The sequence below is a fragment of the Pelodiscus sinensis genome, chromosome 2 (genome assembly GCF_052426305.1).
Source record: "Pelodiscus sinensis isolate ZL-2025 chromosome 2, ASM5242630v1, whole genome shotgun sequence".
In the NCBI taxonomy this organism is placed as follows: domain Eukaryota; kingdom Metazoa; phylum Chordata; order Testudines; family Trionychidae; genus Pelodiscus; species Pelodiscus sinensis.
This window is the reverse complement of record NC_143053.1, coordinates 85,270,019-85,295,603: the sequence shown is the minus strand read 5'-3', so window position 1 is coordinate 85,295,603 and position 25,585 is coordinate 85,270,019. Positions and strand designations below refer to the sequence as shown.

General features: G+C 40.9%; 1 protein-coding gene across 4 annotated transcripts in view; it reads right to left on the bottom strand.

Moving 5' to 3' along the window:
* ARHGAP28 (Rho GTPase activating protein 28) overlaps positions 1-25,585 on the bottom strand; it is a 111,772-nt gene that overhangs the window by 42,506 nt on the left and 43,681 nt on the right. For 2 of the 4 annotated variants that reach the window (XM_089776302.1, XM_089776303.1), the window contains one exon: positions 1,632-1,834. In XM_089776302.1, coding sequence (XP_089632428.1) covers positions 1,632-1,834 — 203 coding nt within the window. Of the gene's footprint in view, positions 1-1,631; positions 1,835-17,001; positions 17,424-24,455; positions 25,311-25,585 lie in introns of those variants that run through there. The other 2 variants (XM_089776304.1, XM_089776305.1) reach the window with 2 other exon arrangements.

Sequence of the window (25,585 nt, the reverse complement as noted above, 5' to 3'; positions counted from 1 at the left end):
ATTAATGTCAATGGTATGGAAGTTTTTTTTAATCTTTTTGAAAACACATATTCATGAGAAAGTTTATTCTCCTCAAAAGATCTGCTTCTCTTCCCCTCCCATTTTCCTCAAAGATGTATCAAAAGGTTTGTATTCTTTTTAATGGATTTACATTTTGGTTTTCTTGAGTTTTGAGCAATAATAGTGGTATTATCTAAACTTGACTGATAATTATAACTGAATATTTAAAAGAGTTTAGATCCAATACCAAATATTTTCCTAATGCTCAGTTCACTTCCTCACTGAATATGTTTCCAAAAGCAACAATATTGGAGCCATTTAGAGGTAAGTGCAATATAGAAAGGTATTGGATTTTACCTCATAGTCTCATTGTTAATTTTAAGCAGAGGGGAAAAAAATCAATGAGACAGGAACATAATCAGACTAGCAATAAACCTGAGAATGCAGAATCATTTGTATAGTTGTGAGTGTTTCAGTTAACAGCAGCGTATTGCGATGTTTCTGAAAATGAGGATAATTAGAAACAGCTCAGATGTTGCCTGAACTCCACAAAGGTTCAGGTACATAAAGAGTGCAATTAAATTGCATTGAATGTGGCAGTAAGCCAGTAACATTCTAATTCTCAATAAGAATTGAATCAAAAGAACACAGTCCAATGCTTTTAAAATATAACCCTAGATGTTATGTTAGCTCAGGCCTCTGATAGTGTTGTACAGTTTGCTTTTGGATTGTCACAGACCTGTGTAATAAAAACAGACATGTCAAATATCAAACATTCCCCATCTCAAATTTCCATTTCCAAATATATTAGGAAAAAGGCCAGGGTAATTTATTTTTGAGGTGGCATATCAAAGTGGTAGCATATTAAGTGTGGTTCATATTAATGGTGTGAATTTCAAGAAGCTTTGAAGTTTGGATAACATGAATTTTCAAAAAAATACAGATCTCTCTTTGGTTAATATATTGGTTTAGCAGTCTCATAAAAACAGGTCCTTGCAAGGATACATCTAAATGACATCCATATTGAGAAAGGTTAAATACATCCACTTTTCTGGATGTGGCACAACTTCCTCTTCAGGTTGGAGGAAACAAGGAAGAGGAGGTGCACAAGAAATTAAAACAAAACTAAACAAAAAAACTAGATTCAGTTTTGGTTTGTTTCATGTTTGGGATGAAGTTTTGTTGAAATTCCTTTCCTAACTACTGTATACCATTTCACACATCTTCTATCTCTTGCTGAAACATAGGAAAGATCAATTCAGAAAAATCTGCTCCAGAAATCAAAGTGCCAAATACCTGAAAACACAAAATTGAGTAAATCTCTCTCAAGAAATTACTTTGTGTTGTCTGTTAAATTCAGAAAGGGAGCTACCATGGACACAATATCATTTTGGCATGGTTGTGATTCTTGATTAATACTATGGATGGGTGGACTCAGACCAACTCCCCAGATGTGAATCCCTCTGACTTTAAAGGAAATCAGAGTCCCAGTCCACATTTTGTGGTTAAAGCCCACCTGTACTTTAATTGCATCCATACTGGGAGTTTGTAGAAGCCTTGGTAAGGGTGTCAGTGAAAGAATTTAGTCACAGTAAAATATGGGAGGACGAGTATGGAATTTGTATGCTCACCATCAGCTGGCTTGACTTCTAATAGTGTTTGTTCTTCTTGCCCTTGTTCACTGTTTTCTTTGATACTTTCTACTTCACACCAGAAATCCTCCATTGAGGTGCTATCCACGGAGGCCTGGGAATTGGATCGGCTGAACATGGGAGGATGTATGGACTCGTTGGAAAGCATCCTATTAATTCTTCGGCACAGAGGGAGGGATTTTCTGGAAGAAGATAATGATCAAAAATAGAAATACTGTATCTTTGACTTTCTGAAGTTCTGTCTTCTAACACAAAAGACGAAGCTTACAGTCAACTCTGTTTTGAGTTGGGCAGTGGACATAATGGTGGAAATGAAGAGCAGAATGCAGTCAGTCTCCTCTCTGAATTTTCTCATTTGGCAGTTTCAGTCACAATCTTAGGGCTACCTTTGTCATCATTTTTTCATTTCATAATTTTTTTTTAATTGTGAAGTGTTTATTATTGGGCACTGGCCTGGACTTCTCTTCCCAGCTCTATCACTGCACTACTGTGTGACCATGACATGTTATTTTACTTTGTGGTGCTTCAATTTCCCCTGCCAGCTTTACTCTGTCTGGTGTATTTTGCTCCTAAATTCTTCTGGGTGGAGGCTGTCTTACGCTATATGTACCGTGTGGCTACTATATGCGCAATGAGTGTCTGCTCTTAGTTGAGCTCTTTTGTGTGACTGTAATACACACAATAAATAATACTAACTGTACAATGGAATTTGGAGAGAGGATCCTAGTGGCCCTGGAAATGGAGAAGGGCCATCCCGTCCTTACCTATTTAAATTAACAGGAATACATTCCCCATTTCTCTTCCTTTTCAGTGTCCTCATGCTGCAACAACACATTATTTAAACCCACACACACCTCACTAGCTCCATAAAAATAGCCCTTTTCGGGCTTCCTCCTCCCATCACTGTGTTTTCATGGTGGTTTTCTAAACAAAACAAATGAAGGCCAAAGAATTAACTTATTCTTTCCTCTTGTGCAGTTGTTCCGAGGTGAAGTGCTGGCTGTTTCTCTGAGAATGCTGGAGCACTCCCTGATCATTTGGGTAGTCTAAGCCGATTAGTGCTGCAGTCCAGAGCTGAACTCAAGGCTAGGGATCAACGGTGGGAACAATGGAACCACCAACTCCAGCTGTGGACATTACCAGTTCTTATACAGGGCAAAGCAGAGCTGCTCTCCCAAAGCTTTGATTATGGGATGTACATTGCAAATGGTACACTTGCCAAACATGACTGTCTGTCACTAGCCAGATGATAAGGAAGGAATTAAAGCTTTTAAATGGGTGGAAGAAAAAGCTTCCAAAAAAGCAGAAAAAAATTATTATTTGGATACATGCTTTTTTTGGAAGAGCAAAATTAAAGTCAGTGTTTCCACATATTTTCGCATGAACTGCAAGTAGTGTAAACACACACAGTCCAACCATTATTGTTTTAATTAGGGCAAGGCACAATCAAGAAACAAGGGGGAACTCATGACATCAAAGTGGTTAAAGCTATTTGAGTGATTTCCATGGAGTTTGCCTATTGGAGACACCAGACCATCTCACTTGGCTTTAGTTCATAAAGCCTCAGATGACTGAGTCACCAATAAAATCATCATATAGCTCCGTGTGGAAACTATTCTTCTGGTTATTTCCCGGTTCACCCTTTCCTCCCCCACATATCAGCAAGAAAAAAAATGTAAATAAATTACAGTCATTAAAATTCATGTGGCAAGAGATCACAGAAGGCTCTAATAATGCTTCAATTATTAAAATAAAACACACCATAACCAATCCAAGTAACCCCAATTCTTTCATTGCGGGTGTGGTGAGGGAGGCAACATTTGTTAGCCAAATAGATCCAACTAGTAATGTTTCCAATATGACATTCTAAATGTTAATACAGAATATAAATAAGATAAAAAGGTGCACTCCTGTAGTGACTACAAAAGGATTGGTGCCACGTTGTACTTGGCAATGCAGATAGACAGGCACCTTGTGCTTCAAAGAGCTTATAATATATCAGTTGTTTTCATCCAGGTGCTGTCTGACACAGGGTAGTATTAGGAAGCTGTGACCACTTTGTTCTATCTGTAGTCTTAAATAGGAGAAGGTTCCCAGATGAATGAGAGGACAGGTCTCATTATAGAAAAAATTGAGAAGAACTAATCTAAATAGACAAGATAGATAAAGATTAGGACAAATAATGATTGTTTTCATTTTACAGATGGGGCAACTGAGGCATGGCTAGATCAAATGACTTGACTATGGTCACGCACAAAGTTTGTAGCAGAGCCAGGAACTGAGACCAGATTTTAAAAATCCCCATCTAGCATTTTTATTACAAGACATCTTTCCCCTTTTCTGTAGTTAAAATGCAAGTGACGATTCTTATTTAAAAAGAGCTTCTGCAGGAGCCATTTCAAAGAACAGTCTCAATGTTATAAACCTTTGTAAAAACAATCAAGCACATATATCAGGTCAGAATTCCTTTAATGGCAGTCATTAAAATGAACACTCCTTTCATTCTTGCAATGAAATCTATGTTGAAGAAGCAGCAGAACATGTTCCCAGATAACACAACTGGCTTGGACTAAACTGTCTTTTAGTCATTGTCAGGGAATTCAAACATTTTCTGCCTTTCAGTGTGTGGAATACTAACTGTGACCCTAGCGCTCCTTTAGCATCACACCAGTCTGATCTCTGGGCTCTGACTCCTTCAACACTTCAGCTAACTCAAACCAAGGCCTTACAGCACCATATTAGGAAGAAACAAGAGCTGGTGGTTTCAGCAGTAGCTCATAAGGTATTTTGTAACATAACCATACAAAAAAATAAAATGCAAAACAGATGTGTGACATGGCAACATCTAATGTGGCAACATGGATCATAAGGTTACAGAAAATTAACCTATATGCAGAACAAAATTAAAAGTACAGAAGACATTTTGAAAATCAGAACAGTCTCTCACGAGTTGCATATGTGAGGCTTCTTATCTCACCTCAGATTAAATCATGCTGTGTAAGAGTCACATTACAAGAAAAGTTAGACCATGACCCATTGGTAACAACCGAAGATTGCTTACAGGAGGTCCGGTTCACAAATTATTCTGATGCTTGCTACCAAAAGCATGTGTATAGACTTCTAGCTGTCATACTGACCCATATACTCGGTCCTTTAGTCCTGGAGGAAATGTTTTTGCCTGTAAATGATAATGGTGCTTGTCTGCATTTCCTTCTAGCACATGTTTTCCAAAACAGATTCAGAAAATATATCTCAGGAGGAGCAAAGTAGGTCTATGTTCTTCATCACTTTAATTTGCACTGACAGCACACCTGGCGTGAGTGCTGTTCATGAAGGAACAGCTCAGCCACCCCCGAACAATGGAAGCAGTCCATCCTACCCTCCAGCCACTGTCTTCACTCAAAGGGGCAGGTTTTTTATTTTTCTTGCTGGCTAATAGGCATCTAAATTCCTGAGCTGATTCTGCTGTTTTTTAAGAAACACTTGAAAAGAAGTAACAACACAGGAGTAGCAGTAGCCAAGTTTAATTTTCATCTACTTTAGTTATCCTCTCGTCCTTTTTTGTTTTTGTTTTTAAACAAAGGCAGTCATGAGGGGATCAAGTAACAGTCTGGCCAAAAATTAAGAGGAGAAGCTTATGCCTTGGCCTTCTGGAAAGAAGAAAAGACAGTGCAGAAAATGGTTGGAGAGAGAAATGAGGCTTAAAACATCAATCAAATATTTCAATGGCAGGACTAAAATGGATGAGGTAATTTTCAGGGTTGGGATTTATAAAACTTGCAAATGAAGAGGTTAAAAAAGATACAGTGAAAGAATTTGCAGCAAGGCTGAGCTCTGACATCATTAATTACAGAAGAGTTAACTGGCAGTAAAGAGCATTACAATTTGGGCAAAGGTGATTGGAAGACAGAATAAAGCTTCTCACGATTACTGTAGCATCAAGATCACTTGTTGCATACAGTGTTCAGTGTTGTGTCTGACTCACTAGATTATCTACTGAGTATTAGGATGCCTCAGGGGTTCAAACAATGCTGTAGGATAACATTGAATCTGGCCCCAAACTTCTGAACTCCTGAATTTCTGACATAAACAAAAATGCATTTCTGTCTCTCATCTCCCTCTATCTGCCTGTTTAGTGGGCACTAAGTCATACATTTCCCTATGTGACTCATCTTCACTGTAAGATGCTGGAAGTTGACATTTCCTTACTAGTTTCATTTACAATCTACTTTGAGAGACAGTGTTCAAGAGAACACATACAACGGATGAAAAATATCTCTAAGACCTATGATACAGATACCCAGTGTGAAGCAATAAGGTAACCTACATTATGCCTTTTGACCCACATGTTTGAGATCTTGTGGGCTATTTCCATGGGAGAGAAAATGGATGTCAGATATTTATTTGATATAATCCTGTTTATTTACACAGAATATATATAAAGTCCTGTTTCCTTGAACACAGTAGTAATTAAACAATAGAAGGCAGTTTCTTTGGTCGTAGTTACAAGCTTCTTTCCAGCTAATAGTCTGGCTACAAACCTCTCTCTTCCCTTAGGCTACATCTATACTTCGGGTGTTTTGAGGGAGAGGAAAAGCAAATGGAGTGCTCATTTGCATATCTTGCACTCTCATTTGCATATCTTCTTCTGATCCTTTTTGTGCAAGAGGTTTTTGTGATAAAAAGCTCTGTGTAGATGGGGCTATTTGTCGGAAAAAAACCGTTTTGCTCAAGAGCCTTTATTCCTCAAATATGAAGTTTACAGGCGCTTGTGCAAAAGGGTTTTTTCCGACAAATGGCCGCATCTATACAGGGCTTTTTATCACAAAAACCTCTTCCTCGAAAAGGATCGGAAGCAGATATGCAAATGAGAGTGCAAGATATGCAAACTAGTGCTCCATTTACATTTCCTTTTCCTCAAAACACCCGCAGTATAGATGGAGCCTCAGGGTTTTACTTCTACTGTTTCTCTGCTGGTATATACAGCTGCTTGTCTTTCTCTGTTCCTGGTTGCTTCCTGGAGCTTTTGCTCACAGACACATATATGTCCATTAGACAGTGAAAGTGAAACTTCTCTGCCCACATAGTTTTTTTTGACAAGTCTTGCATGTGGCCTATGCTTTATGTGATGGCTCATATTTCAGGAGCCATTAACCAAAACAGGAACTTCTCCATGTTTTACATTTATCCTGATTGAAGGGCATTTGTTGTGCCCCAACTTCAATGAAGCTTCACCCAAACTCCATTGTTACATTACCATGCAGCTGATATACCACACAAGAATGAACAGACAATACCAGAAGATTGGTAATACTGGATTTTGCTACTGATTTTCACAAAGGACCCAATCTCAAAACCTTGCAGAACTGAGTCCCTAAATCACATGCCTAATGCTATTGTTACATAATCTGAGATCTAATGTTGTGACATAACTTGATTATTGTTTTACAAAGCATGTGGTATGTCAGTCATGCACATTGACTAGTGAGCTATGAAGTATGATTATAAATACTGAGTAATATTTTATCTTTCAAGACCTTTCTTTCCCCTCCTCCAAATACATTTTGTCTTGTATTCTTGATACTTTGATATTATGTTCAATTGCTTAATCATAAAACTATTCTTTCAGTCATTAATAGGAACGAGTAAGGCTGTGCTATAATGTTTGTCCCAAATGTTGTGCCCAAATATTACCTACCACCAGTTAATAATTTTTTTTAAATTTTGTAATTATAACTAGCTTTTATAAGTCATGTTCAGAAAGAGGAATTGAAATCTTGCTAATCTCTCTATATAATTTGGAGTGTGTCTGTCTGTGAGTTTACCTCTCTGTCTGCTAGGGCCAACAAGTTTAGTATTCAGCTTCCTCTAATCCTAACTTAAAGCAAGGTCAGGGTCAGGGTTTGGTTGTGCCAAGAAAATGGGAAGTCGCTGGAATGGGACTGTTTTCCATAATATGGAAATGAAGGGGGCAGAGAGGAGAGACGTGATACTCACAGTGGCTAGTAGAGGTAGCAAGTGCAGGGGAGAGCTATACTGCAGAGTGACTACAAGGGGAAGCCACACCACCAAGAGAGTGGCCAGCAGGGGCTGGGGCTCACCATTTTGCTTGCCACCAGATGGGTAAATAGCCCCCCAACACTTGGCCACAGTGTCAGAGAAGGGGAGGGAGAAAGCCCTGCCAGATGGTTGGGGAAAGACCCCTGCCAGCCAGGGAGGGCTGGGGAGAGAGGGAAGACCCCACCAGCCAGGAGGGGAAGAGAAAACCCTGCCAGATGGGACCCCCCAGCTCTGAGCCCCTCCTCATCTCCCAACCCTCAATTTCATACTCCCATAACCTCAGCCATCTGTCCTGAACACCTCTTCAATCCCCCACCCTGACCCCTACACCCCTACCCCCCACCTCCAGCCTTCTGCCCTGCCCTCCTGCATCCCTTTGACTCCTGCACCCTTGACAGACCCAGGCTTCACCAGGTAAGTCTTCTATGATATTAATAAGGAATACAAAATACCTGGCCTATTCATGAGCAGTAGAGCATGTGCATGAATCCTCTGTTAATCAGTGTTCTACATCAGTGTTTCTGAACCTTTTTTCATAAAGTACCCCTTAAAAATTATAAGCACACCCCCTTTAAAAAAATCAGCACTGCCAGTACCTACAGTTTTCAGACATACACAATCTTTTTTACTATTGCAACACATTTGTAGCAGGGTGGGCGATGACATTTTTTGGTGTAAAAAGTACAAAAATAATAAAGCCCTGTAAAACTTAAAACAAAAATTCAGTTTTCTCCAAATTTCAATTTTGTTGACACACTCCCCAGACTTCTCTCGAGTACCCTTAAGGGTACTCGTACCATTGGTTGGGAAACACTGTTCAACATGAAGACCAGTCACAGTGAGAGTCTTTTAACTTGGAGCATAAAGACTATTATTTCTAACTACTTTCCGGGGTGGATAATGACCCAAAAGGACAGAGATGGGCAAGAAGAAGGTGGCTCACAACCCCAAATCTATCTTACACTAGTTTTCTCACCAAATCCATTGGTCCAATGTACCAGGAGTAGCATATAACACCCAATGAATACTCCTGAAAGTATTTTGTTTCTTCTTGCCCCCCCAAACAAAACTGTTCCTTAGAGGTATGCCTGAATTCTAAATTATTCAGAATAAGATATCTGTGTATTACCAATAATAAGAGTGCACTTTGAAAATGTTCCTCTTTACTTTGGGAGGCTGGAAAATGATGCTTTCTATAAATATGGTAAGAAACACCTTTACAGTTCTTAGTAAGGTTTGTATTTAAAAGCCAAATGTGATAGTTTAAAGATTTTATGAAATTCAGGCACAAAAAAGTTTTTTTTATGTATGTAACTTTGTCCGAGACCCAACGGGACAAAATTATAATAACAATCATAATATTCAATTAAACATTCCCATTTGAAATATCCTCAACAGTTTCCAACACCATAAATGCAAGAGAAGTAAGTTCTACAGACCCCTTGGTGTTTGCATACGACACGTTTCACTATAAATGAAAACCTGCCCATACGATTAGATTATCAACGTTCCTCACAAGCATTAGCATATTATGTCTCTTTAGAACTTATGTGAAGAAGATGGATTTCATTTAGAACATGAATTAACTCAAGCATAAAGCTAAGTGACTTGCCTAGGGTCATATAGTGTGTAGAGTCAGGAATGGAATCTAGAGGACTCTACTCCCAATCTTCCGCATTAGATATTGCTGTTTATTATAGTCTCATTTATGTATGGTATTGCACAAGTGGTAAAGAGGAGAACTAGCCTTCCCCATCACCATGCCCTTGTGCACAGGCAAAACCTAATCTGATCTTTAAGTAGTAAAAATCTATTTATTCATGTCTGAATATTGGTGACATTACAGCAGAATTACCTGGGGCTTTTGCCATACATTGCTAGCTTTGAACACTCAGCAGCTGACCTGTTAGTGATCTATACACCCTATCTATCCATCTTCTCACTGGCTGACAATTATCCATGTGTTATGACTGCCACCATTCCTTCCATTATAACTTTCTCGCGGTTATGTCCATCCCTATGTCTGATGTGCCCAAAGTACATAGGTTTGTACCAGATTATATTCGACAGCAGGGTCTGCTTCTCTTTCTAACATAAGCATTCATCTTCTTTTCTATCCACGAGATATGTAATGCTGACAAAGATTATTACATCTCAAAGGCTTCAATTTTCTTCTTGTCAGCAGCATTTATTTCCCATGAGTTATATCCATACATTGCTATGGGAAAAAATTAAGCTTTTCACCAACCAAATTTTGAGATGCCATGGTTTTTCCAAACTTTCATAAAAAATGTCATGGCTGAGTGAGCCATGCTTAATCTTCTTTTGGTTTCTTTAAAACTACCTCCTTGTTTGGATATATACGATCTCATATAACTGAATTGATCTATTTGACTGTTGACTGTTAATTGAAATGTCACTTGCATTTTTTGTTGTTGATCATAACAACATACATGTATTTTGTTCTTGCCTCAAACAGGGATCATTAATATTTCTCACAACATTTTTTAACAGACTCTAACATTCCTTGTACTGCATTGGTGGCTGTAGCAAAGAGCGTCCTGCTATCAGCATATTTGAGGTTGGTTAAGACGTGTGCTTCAGTAGAAATCCCAGCTCTATTCGCTTTGTCAAAACTTTTCAGGTTTGTCTCATAAAAATTCTGTATGCATGTTGAGAAGGCTCGAATACAATTTTGTTTCACACCCATCCCATTGGAAAATCACTTGTGACTGCTGGCACCGTATAGTCTGTTGTTGACAGTAGAGACTTTAACTGAGTTTAATGAGATGCTTTACTGTCCCTCCACATCTGCCAATATTTTCCATAGATGGTCATGCTGGACTTTGTTGAATGTTTTTAGTTAATGAAACGCAGGATAAAAGAGGGTATGTCTACACTACAAAGTTAATTCGAACTAACAGACGTTAGTTCGAATTAACTTTGATAGGCGCTACACTAGCACTCCTCTAGTTCGAACTTAATTCGAACTAGCGGAGCGCTTAGTTCGAACTAGGTAAACCTCATTCTACGAGGACTAAGCCTAGTTCGAACTTACTAGTTCGAATTAAGGGGTGTGTAGCCCCTTAATTCAAACTAGTGGGAGGCTAGCCCTCCCCAGCTTTCCCTGGTGGCCACTCTGGGCACCACCAGGGAAACTCTATTGCCCCCCTCCCGGCCCCGGACCCCTTAAAGGGGCACGGGCTGGCTACGGTGCCCGTGCCAGGTGCAAGCCTGCCAGCACCCAGCCAGCAGACCCTGCACCTGGCACAGCTCGAGCTAGCCACCCGATGCCCCCCAGCCCTCCCCCTATTCCCGGGACCAGGCTGGTGGCTCCCAGAAGCTTGCCCAGGACCGCAAGAGGCGGGCACCCGCCTGGTCTAGTGCAGACATCGTGGACCTCATTCACGACCTCCACACTAGGCACAGGAAAGTGGCCGGCTAGGGCAGGAGAGCTGCCAGCCTGGCCACCCAGGAACAGGTGTGCATGAAAATCAAGGTGGTCCACTGAGACCCCCGACCCTGAGCCCTGAGCTTACAATGGCCGTACAGGGTCAGACCAAAGTTCCATCTAGCCCAGTAGCCTGTCTGCCGACAGCGGCCACCCCTAGGGACCCTAGAGGGGATGGACCGAAGACAGTGACCAAGCCATTTGTCTCGTGCCATCCCTCTCCAGCCTTCCACAAACTTTGGGCAGGGACACCACTCCTACCCCCTGGCTAATACCACTCCATGGACCCAACCTCCATGACTTTATCTCACTTCTCTTTAAACTCTGTTCTAGTTCTAGCCTTCACAGCCTCATGCAGCAAGGAGTTCCACAGGTTGACTCTTTGCTTTGTGAAGAAGAACTTTCTGTTACTAGTTTGAAGCCTGCGACCCATTCCTTTCCTTTGGTGTCCTCTAGTCCTTCTATTATGGGAACTAATGAAGAACTTTTCTTGATGCACCCTCTCCACCCCACTCATGCTTTTATAGACCTCTATCATATCCCCCCTCAATCTTCTCTTTTCTAAACTGAAAAGTCCCAGTCTCTTTAGCCTCTCTTCATATGGGACCTGTTCCAAACCTCTGATCATTTTAGTTGCCCTCCCCTCTCCCAGCCTCTCTCTTCCCCTCTCCCACCTCCTTTTCCCAGTCTCCCCGAGTTTTGTTCAATAAAGAGAGATTCTATTTTTGACCACACGTTTTCTTTATTTTGTACATCAGGAAGGGGGGCTAGGGAAGGGTAAGTGGAAGGAGGTGAGGGAGGAATGGGGTACGAGCACCCGATGGAGAGGACTGGGCTAGCTCTGCGGGCTTCTGGGGGTAGAAGCTCTCCTGCAGTCCCCCTATTGCCCCCTCTCCCCAGATGGCAGCCTGCGGCAAGTGCAGCCAGTCTGATGGCCGAGTGCTGTGATGTGCCCAGTGTGGGCACTCAGGGCACTCCAAGCCAGGACTGCTTTGCAAGCGGGACACCCCTGAGAACTGTCTGTCTGGGGTGGGGATCGGAACCCTTTAAGCACAGCTCTCGGCTAGCCTGAGACAGCAGCTCCACGCTCTAAGTCCTCATCTGATGCCCTGCCGGCACTGCTTCCGGCCATCCTTAACCCCTTAATGTGGACATGCTAGTTCGAATTAGCAAAACGCTAATTCGAACTAGTTTTTTAGTCTGGATCTGTTAGTTCGAATTAGCTTAGTTCGAATTAACTAATTCGAACTAAGTTAGTTCGAATTAGCGCTGTAGTGTAGATATACCCAGAGAGAGTGATTGTAGTTCTTGCATTTGTCATTTTTCAATGATGTGATGGATGTTCGTGATTAAATAACGTGCCTCATCTCTTTCTGAAACCATCTTGTTTTAGTGGTAGTTCTGCTTATAACATATGCTTAATCCGATCCTGTCTTAGGTAGAGCACAACTGTGTTTGCATGAGATATTAGGGGAATAATAAGAGTGTTATTATCTTCTGATTTGTTTCCTCTCTTTGGTAAGGGCAGAAAGATTCCTTTCATTCAGCCATCCAGCCAAAATCTAGTCATTCATAAATCATTACAAATTGTCCACGTCAGAATAATATCATAGTCACCAATCACCTTTAACAATTCTGCTGGTATGTTGCCTACCCCTAATGCTTTCCAGACTTCATTTTAGTAATAGCACATACCACTTCTTCTTGCAGCATTGATAGCTCCAGCTATCAAACTCCCCATCCTGTTGTTCTGTTTTGTAAGTAGCTCTGATGACACAGGCTCAGTAATTTCTTCATCAGTGATTGATAAAGGAATCACTTCATAGTCCTTCGCTTAGGATTGTGCCACCATAACCTTTTATTATTCTGATTGCAGGGAAAACTTTTTTTAAGAAATAAGAAGTAGGGATATCAATTAATTGAAGTTAACTCATATGATTAAGTAAAAAAAAAATCAATCACCCTTAAAACATTCATCACAGTTTTAATCATCTTGTTAAACACAATACTAATTAAAATGTGTTAAATATTTTGGATGTTTTCTACATTTTCAGATATATTGATTTCAATTATAACATAGAATTACAAAGTGTACAGTGCTCACTTTATATTATTTCTTATTAAAATATTTGCACTGTAAAATGATAAACAAAGGAAAGTATTTTACAATTCACCTCATACAAGTACAAATAATAGGATCTCTTTATCATGAAAGTGCATCTTACAAATATAGATTTTTTTGTTACATACAGTTGCACTCAAAAACAAAACAATGTAAAATTTTAAAGCCCACAAGTCCTCTCAGTCCTACTTCTTGTTCAGCCAATTGATAAGACAAACAAGTTTGTTTACATTTGTGGGAAATAATACTACAGTCTGAATCTCCCAAATGTGGGACTCTCTAGTCTGGGAACACCCGTGTTCTGTCAGGGCCACAGATATCGTTGAACCAAAGAGCCCTGGAGGTGGGAGCAATGCAGGGATTGGGGAGCCCTGGTTGGGCCAGGTGGCATCTGAGGACACCCCGCCCTGGCTGAGGAACCCCCAGCATCAGTAGGGCCAGGCAGTGGTTGGGGAGCCCCTAGTGTCAGAGGGGTCAGATGGTGGTCAAGGAGCCCTCATCCTGGACAGGGAAACCTCAGCATCAATGAGGCCAGGTGGCTTCCAGGGAGCCCTCACCCAGACCAGAGAACCCTTGGCATTAGCAGGGTGAACCAGGGAACCCCCAGTTGCAGTGGAGCTGTCTGAAGTCAGGCGACCCCAGCCAGGAACCTCGGTGAACCCCTGGTGGCAGCGGGGCCGGGATGACTGGGCAGCCTCCACTGGGGAACTCCCCAGCTAAAGCGGGACTGGTGGAGGTGGACGGCCCCGGCTGGGAAACCCACAGAATCCCCTGTGGCAGCGAGGCGGCCCTAGCAGAGGGGCAGGGTGGCTGGGTGGCCCTGGCTGCTGGCAGGATGGCCAGTGGTGCTGTGTGGCCCCAGTTGGGAACCCTGGGGATCACCTTGTGGCAGTGGGTCCGGCAGTGGCCAAGCAGTCCCTGCCAGGAACCCCGGGAAACCCTGGAGCAGAGGGTGAGCAGCATGGTGAGGAGCCATGGTGGGCTAGCTTTAGCAGGGCCAGCAGCAGGGCAGGAGCCTGGGAGCAGGGTTGCCAAGGAGAGAAGCCCAGGAACGGGGCTGCCAGGAGGGGAGCACTGATCTTCCCTGGTCTGGTAAACTTCCTGGTCCGGGACACCTCAGGTCCCAAGTGTGCCGGACCAGGGAGGTCCAACCTTTACCTGCTTTTTTATTTACACTGTCACCTGAAAATGAGAACTGTTGTTTGTATGACACATTTTGTAACTTGAAATGCAAGTTGTTTTCCAGGTCAGGGATGCTAAATATTCGTATGTCCTACATGTCTGCATTCCAGAGGACATGCATCCATGCTGATGACACTTATCAAATAAACAATGTGTTAACTAAATTTGTGACTGAACTCATTGGAGGAGTCTGACATGTCTCCTGATCTGTTTTACCCACATTCTGCCATATATTTCTTGTTATAGCATTCTCTTAGGATGACCTAGCACATGCTGTTTGTTCTAAGAACATTTTCAGTGTAGATTTGACAAAACGCAAAGAAGGTACCAATGTGAGATTTCTAAAGATAGTTGCAGCATTCGACAAGGATTAAGAACCAGAAGTGCTTTCCAAAATCTGAGAGGGACAAGGTGTGGAGCTTTCTGTTAAGAAATCTTTAAAAATAAATACTCTAGTGCTAAAACTACAGAACCCGAACCACTAAAAAAGGAAATCAACTTCCTGCTGGTGGAATCTGACTCATCTGGTGAAAATGAACACATGTCAGTCTGCCCTGCTTTGGATTGCTATTGAGCACAGACGCAAGCCCTCTGGAATGGTAGAGACATATGAATCTTTATTGCACCTGGCATGTAACTATCTTGCACTGTACACTGTGTATTTTGTGTTGTAACTGACATCTGTATTTTTGAAAATGTAGAAAACATCCAAAATATCTAAATAAATGGTATTCTCTTAACAGTGCAATTAATCATGATTAATGTTTACATTGCGCGATTAATTATGGTTAATTTTTTTAATCACATGATTGATGGTGATTTTTTTTTAAATCACTTGAATGCCCTAGAAAGAAGTCTGACTACTCTGAACATAACTTTTTCTAATTATTGTCCTTATAATCCTCAGATTTGGAGCATTTTGCCTTTATGTATTCCCTAAATGTGAGAACTCTTAAAGGCTAGTGCCTGCAATGGAATTGGACTCCCTAGAATAGGTGGGTAAGGTGCATAGTCATGCTGTCTATGGATTTCTGTACTATTGGTTCCACATGAGACAAAACCTGTCACTGAACCTTTCCAAAAAGCCACTGATTTTGTCCCAGAATGTTGGGTGGCATCCAATTTAAGGTAAGCCAAAACATGAATAAGATTAGAGTGGGCTAATGTGCAGGCTGCTCCAGAATCTGTTCATACCACGTAATGTGGGATGGACAGGCCTTTGCCAGCAGCTCACACTTAACCGGACTCTCATTATTTACAACCTGTCGTATGGGATACAGCTCCAATTGCTTCAAATCTAGTGAGCCTAGAAAACAGATGAGGTTTAAATAATTCAACAAGCAAAGACGGAGACTAAGTAAAACCTACATGTGCTGGTGTGCAGAAGGCTGTTAAAAATTTGTTTTGCCTGTAGAACCACCAGCTAGTTTTCACAAGAAAGGAGAAACACGGAAATATTAAACATACAAAATAGTGGTAAAACAACAGAAAGGGGCAAATTTTCCATCATTGTCAATATAGCCTCTAATTGGCAAATACAGTAATTGTGCACTTAACTGCTGGGTTTGCATGCAGAAATACTTGTTTGCAAGTAGAAGATTATCTAGGTACCTATTTATCATATTTCAGATACTTCTAATGCAGCTATCCCCTTCGCACTGAAACACCATTATTACTGTCATTAAATAGTAATTGAGAAAAGAATTTGGCCCTGTAGTGGGCTCAGAGCAGGGTTCCTCCCACTCCAGGTCCCTAGGGGCCAGTCCACCTACTATATCTCAGGCTGTGGTTGTCATGGGGAATGAGTAGTGCCTGCAAGAATATATGGCTTGGGCCCTTAATTAGGGGCGGAGTAACCAACACCATTTATTAGCCCCGAGGCCGTGGTCAAGGTGATGCAATAGAGTATTGATGTGCATCACCTTGTTAGCCCAGGCTCTGGGACAGGGCAGGGCAATAGAGCATATGGGGACTCAGGCCTGTTCTGAAGCTGACCAGTAAACAGCCGTGCCTCCTAGTGCCAGTGGAAGGCCAAGAAGTGCAGCTTCTTGCCTAAGAGAGGGTTGGGGTAGCAGGAGGGACACAGGCCCATGCACTCCACGATGTCCCAGCCCAGGGCCTCAGCAGTGGCATAGCAGTCTGCCACTGGGTCTGCAGGGACCCTGATCACAACACACTGACTCACTTGGCAGCAGCATTGCAGCCAGACAAGGGGTCAGATATCCCTAGGCCACTCCCCCCCGAGCCAGTAACAACCCCCTCCCGGCCAGTAACACATAATGCTCAGTAACACTTGCTAGGTTGGTCTGAAATAATTTAAAATGATCAGAAAGGAATTTTTAAAGACATCTAATTAAAAAATCATTTGGTGGGGACTTCTTGTTAAATATTTCCATAGAGGAGGAACCAACACTGTTGCAATAAAAATGCTGTGCCAGATTCTCAGATAACATAGAGTGTCATAGCACCAGTGACTTTGTTCCCATATGTTTAAATCCAGACATCTCTTCTTTGTGGTAATAATTAATACTTACCAGCTTATTACAAATGGAAAGAATTCAAAAACAAATGTACGTCTCTCCATTTCTCTGTGCTATCCAAGAGCTTTGGGTTTGTCCTAGGACAATTTTGAAACTTCACGCTCTCTTTTCCATGGTATATTGCAATTTATGACATATTGGGTCACTGTGATGGAATGAAAATTTGTTTGGAAAGTTTTATTACCCAAATAAACATTTGAGCATAGTACTATTTTATGTTACACAAGCACACTTGTAGGAATTACAGAGTACTTTGGAAAGAGTCCCAAATCAGCCAAGTAGAATATACAGTGAATGTGCTGGTAATGCTTTTTCATAGAAAACGAGGTAGATGTGATGTCTAGAAGAATTACTTCATAACAACCCACTTCTGCTTTTGCCTAAAGAAAAACAATGGCGACTACAGAAGATTATCCATTAATAAGATTATCCATGAATCTTCTAACAGAAGATTATCTTTCCGTATTTCTAGGTACTTAATAGGGACCTTACCCCCAAACTATCCAAATCATTTTACCTGCCAAAAAGTAAAGATATAAAACATGAATTTCTCGTCCATATAAAGATACAGGTTGAAATCCTGACCCTATGGAAATCAATAATAGTTTTGTTATTCACTGAGGCCAGGATTTCACCCATAGCCTGTATAAAACCAGTCACATTAGACTCACTATTAGCAAACAAAATGTTTCAGATGAACAGGAAACAATTCGGGCTAACTCATTTATGATCTTATAGGTTAGATTTTTAAGTTAGAAAGAAATTATGTAATAGTTAACCTCATCTGTCACTCAAGCGATCATTAATTGGCATTTTTTTGAAGGCATCAGGGAAGAGATAGGGCTGGAGTAGATATTTAAAGGAGACAATGGTAGTAGACTCACATACGGGGGCCGGAGGTGGAACCTAAAGCCTGGGGGCCACTTGATTGGATCTGAACCCCCAAGGCTCAGGACTCCCCCCCCTGCATTTAGGAGCCACTGGCACTCCAGCCGTCCCACCGTCCCACCATTGGGCTGGAGCACACAAGATCTACTAGTCTGGGCCCCCTTAGGCTCTGGTCTGGGAAGGGAATGTGGGAAGTGTCTTTCTGCTTCTCAGTAGGGGGCTACATCAGTGAGAGTTGTTTTATTTTCTTTTTTGCTTCTCACTTCTGTACGGCTCCTGACTGATTTTTTGGGGGGTCAATGGCCCCGACCCAAAAAGGTTCCCTACCCCTGTTGCTTTCAGAGAGAGAAAGAGAGAGAGCATTAATTTATAACATAGGCACAAAGATGTTTGTGCAAGAAGTTATCAAATGGGTGGGTGCGGGGCTGATGTCACTGATTTACGGTGGGTGGAGTGATGCAACAGGAGACAAGGCCAGTTAATCAGGGAGGAGCAGATTTAAAGATGATAAATAAATCTGATGCAGGAGTAGGGTTGCCAGGTGTCTGGGTTTGAACTGGACAGTCCGGTATTTGAGCTTTTTGTCTGGGAAACAAATTGAGAAAATACCGGACATATAAATGTCCGGTATTTACTAATTAAATAAGTTTTATTATTATCAGGAGTATCAGTACGTAGTTGTGTACTGCCTGCCTGGTAGGCAGTATGGAACTACACAGTAGAAGGGGCTGGTAGGGCCAGGGCGGGATGGAATCCCCAGGGCCAGACTCACCTTTGCACCCCGCCGGGACTGTGCATGGGATGGGCAGCACCCCGGGATCTGCGTGTGCCCGGGCCAGCCCCGCTTCCCACTGGCCGGTTCCCCCTCACTCTCCTCAACCCCCTCCCGGCCAGCCCCGCTCCCTGCCAGCCGGTTCCCCCCCAGCCAGCCCCGCTCCCCCCAATCCCGTCCAAGCCAGCCCTGCTTCCCGCTGGCTGGTTCCTTCCCCCAATCTTCCCTAGTCAGCTCTGCTCCTCCTGAAATCATCTAGTAACCCTATTCAGGGAAACACTCCTCATTTGTATGTGTGGAAAATGTCATGAGAATCAGATTTCTCTTATTCTGTATTTCAGTTTTTCACGGAGGTGTGTCAAAAAAGATGGAAAATAAGCATTTCTTACATTTTAGCTACCGATCAAAAATGATATAATAAACCTATCAACATAAATGATCATCTGTGGTGTTAAAATGTTTACTCAGCCTTGTGTAAAACTATCATAAGACTAGCTTCTGCATGTGGGCTTGTCAATGCAAAACCCTAAATTCCAATTGTTAAGGGCTTGAATCATTTATACTGAGAGTCTCAGTACAAAATGGGTTTTAACAGATTCAACAATGGTTCTAAACCACTTGGATTCCACTGTGGGCCAAAGCTAATTGGCCATATCACCTTTCTTTATAACAAAATATTTTAAAAGGGAACATTAGAAACAATATGCCAAAGGGCGATCCAGAGCCTTCAGTTATACTCAGCAATCTTAATAGTGGTCAAATCCCACAACATTTTGGCTAGGTATTTTTTCCCCACTTATTTCCTTTAAAGGCATTTGGTAGACATTTCATGCTGAAGGACTCGGAGGGAGGCTGTTGTATGCAGCATGCCAGTTACTTCAAAGCAAGCTATTCACCTTGCCTCCAGATTCTTTGAAGGTTCTGTAGCTGGAGGGAAACTAATCTTTATAAAAAAGGATCATTAAAAGATCTGATCTTGCAATCCTTTGCTCATGTGAGTAGTCCTAACTCACAGAAGTAACCTTGTGTAGTCAACCAAAGTATTTTCATGAGTAAGGGTGCATTTACACAGCACTCTAAACTTGAAATAAGATATGCAATTTGTGCTATGCAAATTGCATATCTTATTTCGATTGTATTTAGAAATAGCTTATTTTGAAATTTGGTGCTGAAATTTGGGGCATTCCAGCCCCCTCCCCAATCCCTGGTCCCTGACTGATTTTTCTGTGGGTCAGCAGCCCCCAACCCAAAAAATGTTCTTTGCCCATGGAGTAGAACTTTTTCTGCATTTAGCGTGTTGTCTGGCTAGAGTGTCTAGCTGAGTTTTGTCAACCCACCACACATTCTTGACTAGATGTTCTATAAAAATAATTAATATCACCATGCAAATAGAGTAGATCATGTCCAAATGCTCAAATGTAAACTGACTAGTAAAATTAAGCTATTGTTGTTCTCCCTATCTTCACAAACCCATGTTTCTCTTTCCTGTCTTGTCGAGATAAGGTTCATGATGTATGCTAGGGGTGAACATTTTCAAGGCGATTGCCCATCTTTTAATGATTGTATCAACTCGGTGACTATGCAGGCACTTGATGAACATTACAAATCTGCAATGCTGTCCTCCCACGAAGATACTGTGTTGCGTATCCCTGCCACTGTCATAATACACCTTTGGAGAAATGCCAGTCAGTTACAATGGATTCAAAATGCTGCTGCCAGGATTTTTAAAACTGACTAATACATCGTCCTATGTTTCACTTGAATTGAGGTCACTACATTGCTTCCTTCTAAAATCTTAGGCTGATTATCAGTTTCATGGTGGACATCTCAGACATTTAAGTCTCAAAAGTCAATGAGAGTTAGGCACCTAAATTACTTTGAAAAGGTGGGTCTTACCTCTTTTATTTCAACTACTATTGCTGCAGTCTACAATTTGCTGTTGATGGGTCATTTACCTGTTCCTGGAATCCCAGAAAGAGATGATGGGTAAAAATGTTAAAGTGCTTGCGTGACTGAGGAGTCCAATTTTCAAAAATGACTTAGGCACAGGGGAGTGTAAGGCTCACCTGTTGGTTTTCAGTTATCACAAAGTGCATAAGGTGCTTACAAAAGATCTAATTTATTTTGTGTCTGGTTCCAACTGGCTGTGCATAACAAGAGCTGCACAGTGCCTTACTTAGTCTCTGTGTCTGGGATGCTCAGATCTTAAAGGCACAGACCCCCAAGAGTCAATAAGACCTCTGTGCCTAAGTCATTTTCCATATGGGATGCAAGCTCCTAAAATCACTTGTCCACTTTAGAAAATTTTACTCTGAAGCTTTAAACTACGGAGTGCATTCTACTTGAAATTCAGTGGAGGATAAGCTTGCCTATTTTACTGGCATTTCCACATCTAAATTCTAGCCTTATCTTTTGAAACTTGATTAGCACAGCTGTTATTTATTCTTTTTTACTTGGCTGGGGTTTCTGCAAGGCTCTGCGGAGTAAGCCTGTTTGTATTATATTGTGTTCTTAATCTTTTTTTCTTAAGAAGTACATGCATAACATTGGTCAGAACAAAATAATGGAGGGGAGGAATAGTTTCATAATCTTCCATGAGCCTTATGAAGAAGTCTAGATAATATGTACAGGGAGACCCTTCGTAAGACATAGCTCAAGGGACCAACAGAAATTGGTTGCTTAATGGCAGCAGTCTTTAGAATAAAGATGGAGCAGAACTATAATTAATATTTTCAGTATATTTGGAAATCATTTTAGGCATGGTATATGTCACAAAACAAGATGTTGCCTCAAAACTATGTTCTCTTGCATAGGCTTTAGTCTATGGAGTTTTCTAAAATAACTGACCAGTTTTTACATGGTTCTAAAATAAAAGCAGGGGTTTTCTAATACAGGTTAATTAAAATGTTTGAATAACATATTGCAGCAGTTTATAATCTATGTTGCTTTTCTCATTTATAAAATCTAAAGATCTGGCCATTATGTTCAAACAACATATCACCAAAAACCAGAGAATTTCTAGAAGTCTACGCCTCTCCCATGACGATGACAATGGAAGCCTTACTTCTCTTCCCCATCCAGGGAGCCAGGCTAACCCACACGAAATGTTGCTGAACCATAAATCACTTTGAAAACCCGATCTGCCTCCACTTTGCCCCTAGAGCACAGCTACAGCCGTAACATGTAAGTCTAACCTTAAATGTCCTTCAGAGATGTAATGAGTGTTATACATTAGACAGAATAGGCAATTGTTCTGTTTACTTGACACAGGAGAAGCCTGAGCTGGAATAATGTGTTCAGTTTGAGGCACCACTTTAAGAAAGCTCTGAACAAATTGGAGCTAACTTGACAAGAGGTTGTTGAAAGCATGACCTGTGAGGAAAGGTGATAAGAACTGGGGATGTGAGGAAAGAGTCTTGGGAAAAGAAGGGCGAGGGAGGACTGACAACAGACTTCAAATACATCAAAGAGAATAGTGATCAATTGTTCTTTTACGCTGAAGCAAGCATAAGTAGTAATAGGCACAGTTTTCGGCAAAGGAAACTGAGTTAGATTTTAGGAAAATAATTCTAATGATAAGGATAGTTAAGCAACTAAAAAGGAAAGTTGCAGGTTTTTAAGAACAGGTTAGACAAAAACCTCTTAGGGATGATCTAAGTATATTTAATTCTGCCTGAGCACAGAGGGATGGATTAGATGGCCAATTGAGGTTGCTTCCAGCTCTACTTTTTCAGGGTTCTGTGATTGCAGGAAAGATCACCAGCATGTATGATGCCTTCATAGACCATTGAAAGGAAGCCTCAAACATAGCCAGAGGGGGAAAGTGTCCTTTCTTTCTAAGGATGCATCACATTCACACATGTAACAGTGAGGGCAGCCAGCCACCGCTGGTGATTGACCCTGGCTCATGTCCCTGGCAATGAGTCCTTAGAACTCCATAATAATAAATTTTCAACACCTCCTTTAATGCAGGGAATCTACAACCCATCTTAAATCTGACACTAAGGAAACCACTGCTCAACAGCGACATCACAAAATCTGTGCAGTGCCTAATCTCTCTCCTTTTTCTAAGCAATTTAATCAAGAAACTTGCTAGCAAAAAGAGTCAGTTGCTTCAATGCAGTCAGCTGCTTTTCACAGTCAAATATCAGGCCCGGGCATAGGACAGAGAAAATATCTGCAGCTGAGAACCTCCTCACCAAGACAATTGGGATAAAATACATGGTTACTACTGATGACGTTGCTTCCAGTGGATTCCCAGCAACTTGTCAGGTTTGGGGCCAGACCCTGAGGCTATTCAATGGGTTGGCAGAACCTTTTCAACAGATGGAATAATAGGAAAAGAACTCCTTGAGGAGCTTCCCATAAAGTACCAGCCATAAATTTTTATGTGGGAAGTGATGATCTAGGCTCAGTGGATTTTGAAGGAAGGGTGGTTGTGTTGACCATTTTATCAGGGACCTGTGGCCATTAGAGCTATTAAAAGAATTTCTCTCGTGGCTCCAAAGCCGTTTAAACAGAAGGGGTACCAGAATTGTCCAGGTTAACCAATCAGTGTGATAGAAATCAAAAGGAATGTTGAAATAAAAGATGAGGGTGTGTGGAAGGAAAGGGGAGCAAACAGGACATGGAAATGGAGAAAAATGGGGATATTTTTATATTTATGTACTTAATTGTATAGATATATTTTCAAATCCTTTTTATTTTGAAATATTGTATTAGTTCAAAAAAAAAGCATATAATCTGAGTTACATTTCACCAGAACAATGAGATTGACAGTGACAAGGACGGATGATAGTTTATAACTCCTTTGAAAATTTCACACACTACTAATGACAAACTTTTTTATAACTGATCTTCAACATATTTTTCTGGATTTCACCAAGTTATCAGATTTAAATTCCTCTAGGTTAAAAAAAAAGACTCCTTTTTTATAGTTTGCAATATTTGAAAATGCTGGCTTCCAAATTCTCAGAGCTGAATTACGTTTTAGATTAGTTCAAATTCAAAGAACATTTGAAAATTGCTGATCATTGTTGATGCTGGATAATGCATTTGTGAATTTAAACTGTGTTGCTTCTCATCTTGCTGTGTAAATTGTGACATTGTGGCCCATTCACAATTAAGGGCCCTAATTCTGCTCTCCCTGAGGCTGGTGTAAATGAAGGAAAACTCCACTGAAATAAATAGAGAGTGAAACTAGTGTTAACAAAAACTAAAATCTAAAACCAGATGTTATATATGTATTAGATATAACATGAAATTCAAGAAAATTAATTTCTGATTAAAACTAGGGGAAGTACACAAAATTTTATTTTTTTGTAATTTTAAGCAAAACAAAAATTCCACACCAAGGGGTAAGTCAGGAGGCAGTTACTGAAACTTGTGTTGTGGGAGTAAACAATGATTAAAGTGAGTCTTAAACAACACAATAATTGCAGAAACTACATGCGATGTTAACAGGATCTTTAAAAGTTTAATGACATTAGATTGCCAAGTAGTTTTGTTTTGCTTTACAGTCAATCAACACTTTTGGAAGCACACAACACACACTTACGCCTGTCTTGCAGTCATTTTCACTTACAATGTATCCTATTGTTTTTCTACAGTGGATCATTTGGTTCTCCCTCCCCCTTTTCCTTTCCTGTGTAGCTAGAAAATGTCACAAGTTACATCTTTGACAACTTTCTCCCTGTCCTGCCATTTGTTATTTAAGAGAAACAAGAAAGGAGAGAACAGGACTTGAAAGGTTGAAAAATGATTGACTTAGTAAATTCTGTAAACTTACCTTGGAGCTGAATAAAGTCTCACTGATGATATCTTTAAAGGAACAGAGAAAAATATCACTGAAACCAAGTTTCTTCATGCCTCCAGTGGCAGTAAATGCTTCCCCGGTCTACAGTTACAGACATGCATACTTTGAAAGATATCTGAACATACTGCGATAGGATAAAGCTTTATGCCTGTAGTCATACAAGGACTAGAGAAACAAAGAGCAGTGAAGTTTCTGGCCCTTGTGAGAAACAGTCACACTGCTGAGTAGCTATTTAAAGAGTTGATGCCTTCAGGATAAATGTTCATAGTCTGTTTTCCTGTTTGTGCCAGAACTTAACCCTTTCATCCATTTCCTAACAGGAGAAATAAAAGCATTATCTGTTACTAGTAGCTCTGTGATTCATGGGAGCCCCTGTAGTGTGAGTGAAACAGAAAGGCTGGGCGAATTTATATGTTTTCCACTGAAAGGATGTAAGGCATTTCCCATTAGCATTATTTTTAAAAAAAATCACAAAGAAGTGACCACATCTAATGTAATGAAGAATTCTATCTGTACTGATATTGCAACCCCACCCAATCCAAAACGTCAGTGCACAATGACATCTAGGAAGGAAAAGTGAGCCAAAACGGGGATTACAGGAAAATCTAACATGTATGTGAAAGCTTTCAGCTTCAGGGCATATCCAAGAAAGCAGATCAGCCCAAACATGATGAAACTTTTAGAGAATATGCAACAGGTTTTACATGAAGAAAACGGTAGAGCTGGGTTTGTATCACAACATTTGCATTCAAATCCAAAATTTCTGTAGTTTGTGCATGACTGGATCCAGGTTTTGGCTCAGGTCCACTTCTGGAAAATAAACCATAGAAACAATCCTTATACTGCAGACTGTTAACTGACCCAAAGGAGGTCTAATAAATAGTGTTGAAACAACGTAAGTATTGCAAATGTTCAAATTTTCTGAAGAAAAAAAAGCTTTGCTAGACTGTTCAATTATCTAAACAGGTGTGTCTAAGACCCATTTCCTCTACCCTTTTCATCCCCGAGTTGTAGGAGGAAGAGCTGAAACTCTGATTGTAGACTCATCTAACATCTCTGTTTAGGGCCTCCAGAGACCTTGTTCAAGTTATCCAACAAAGTGA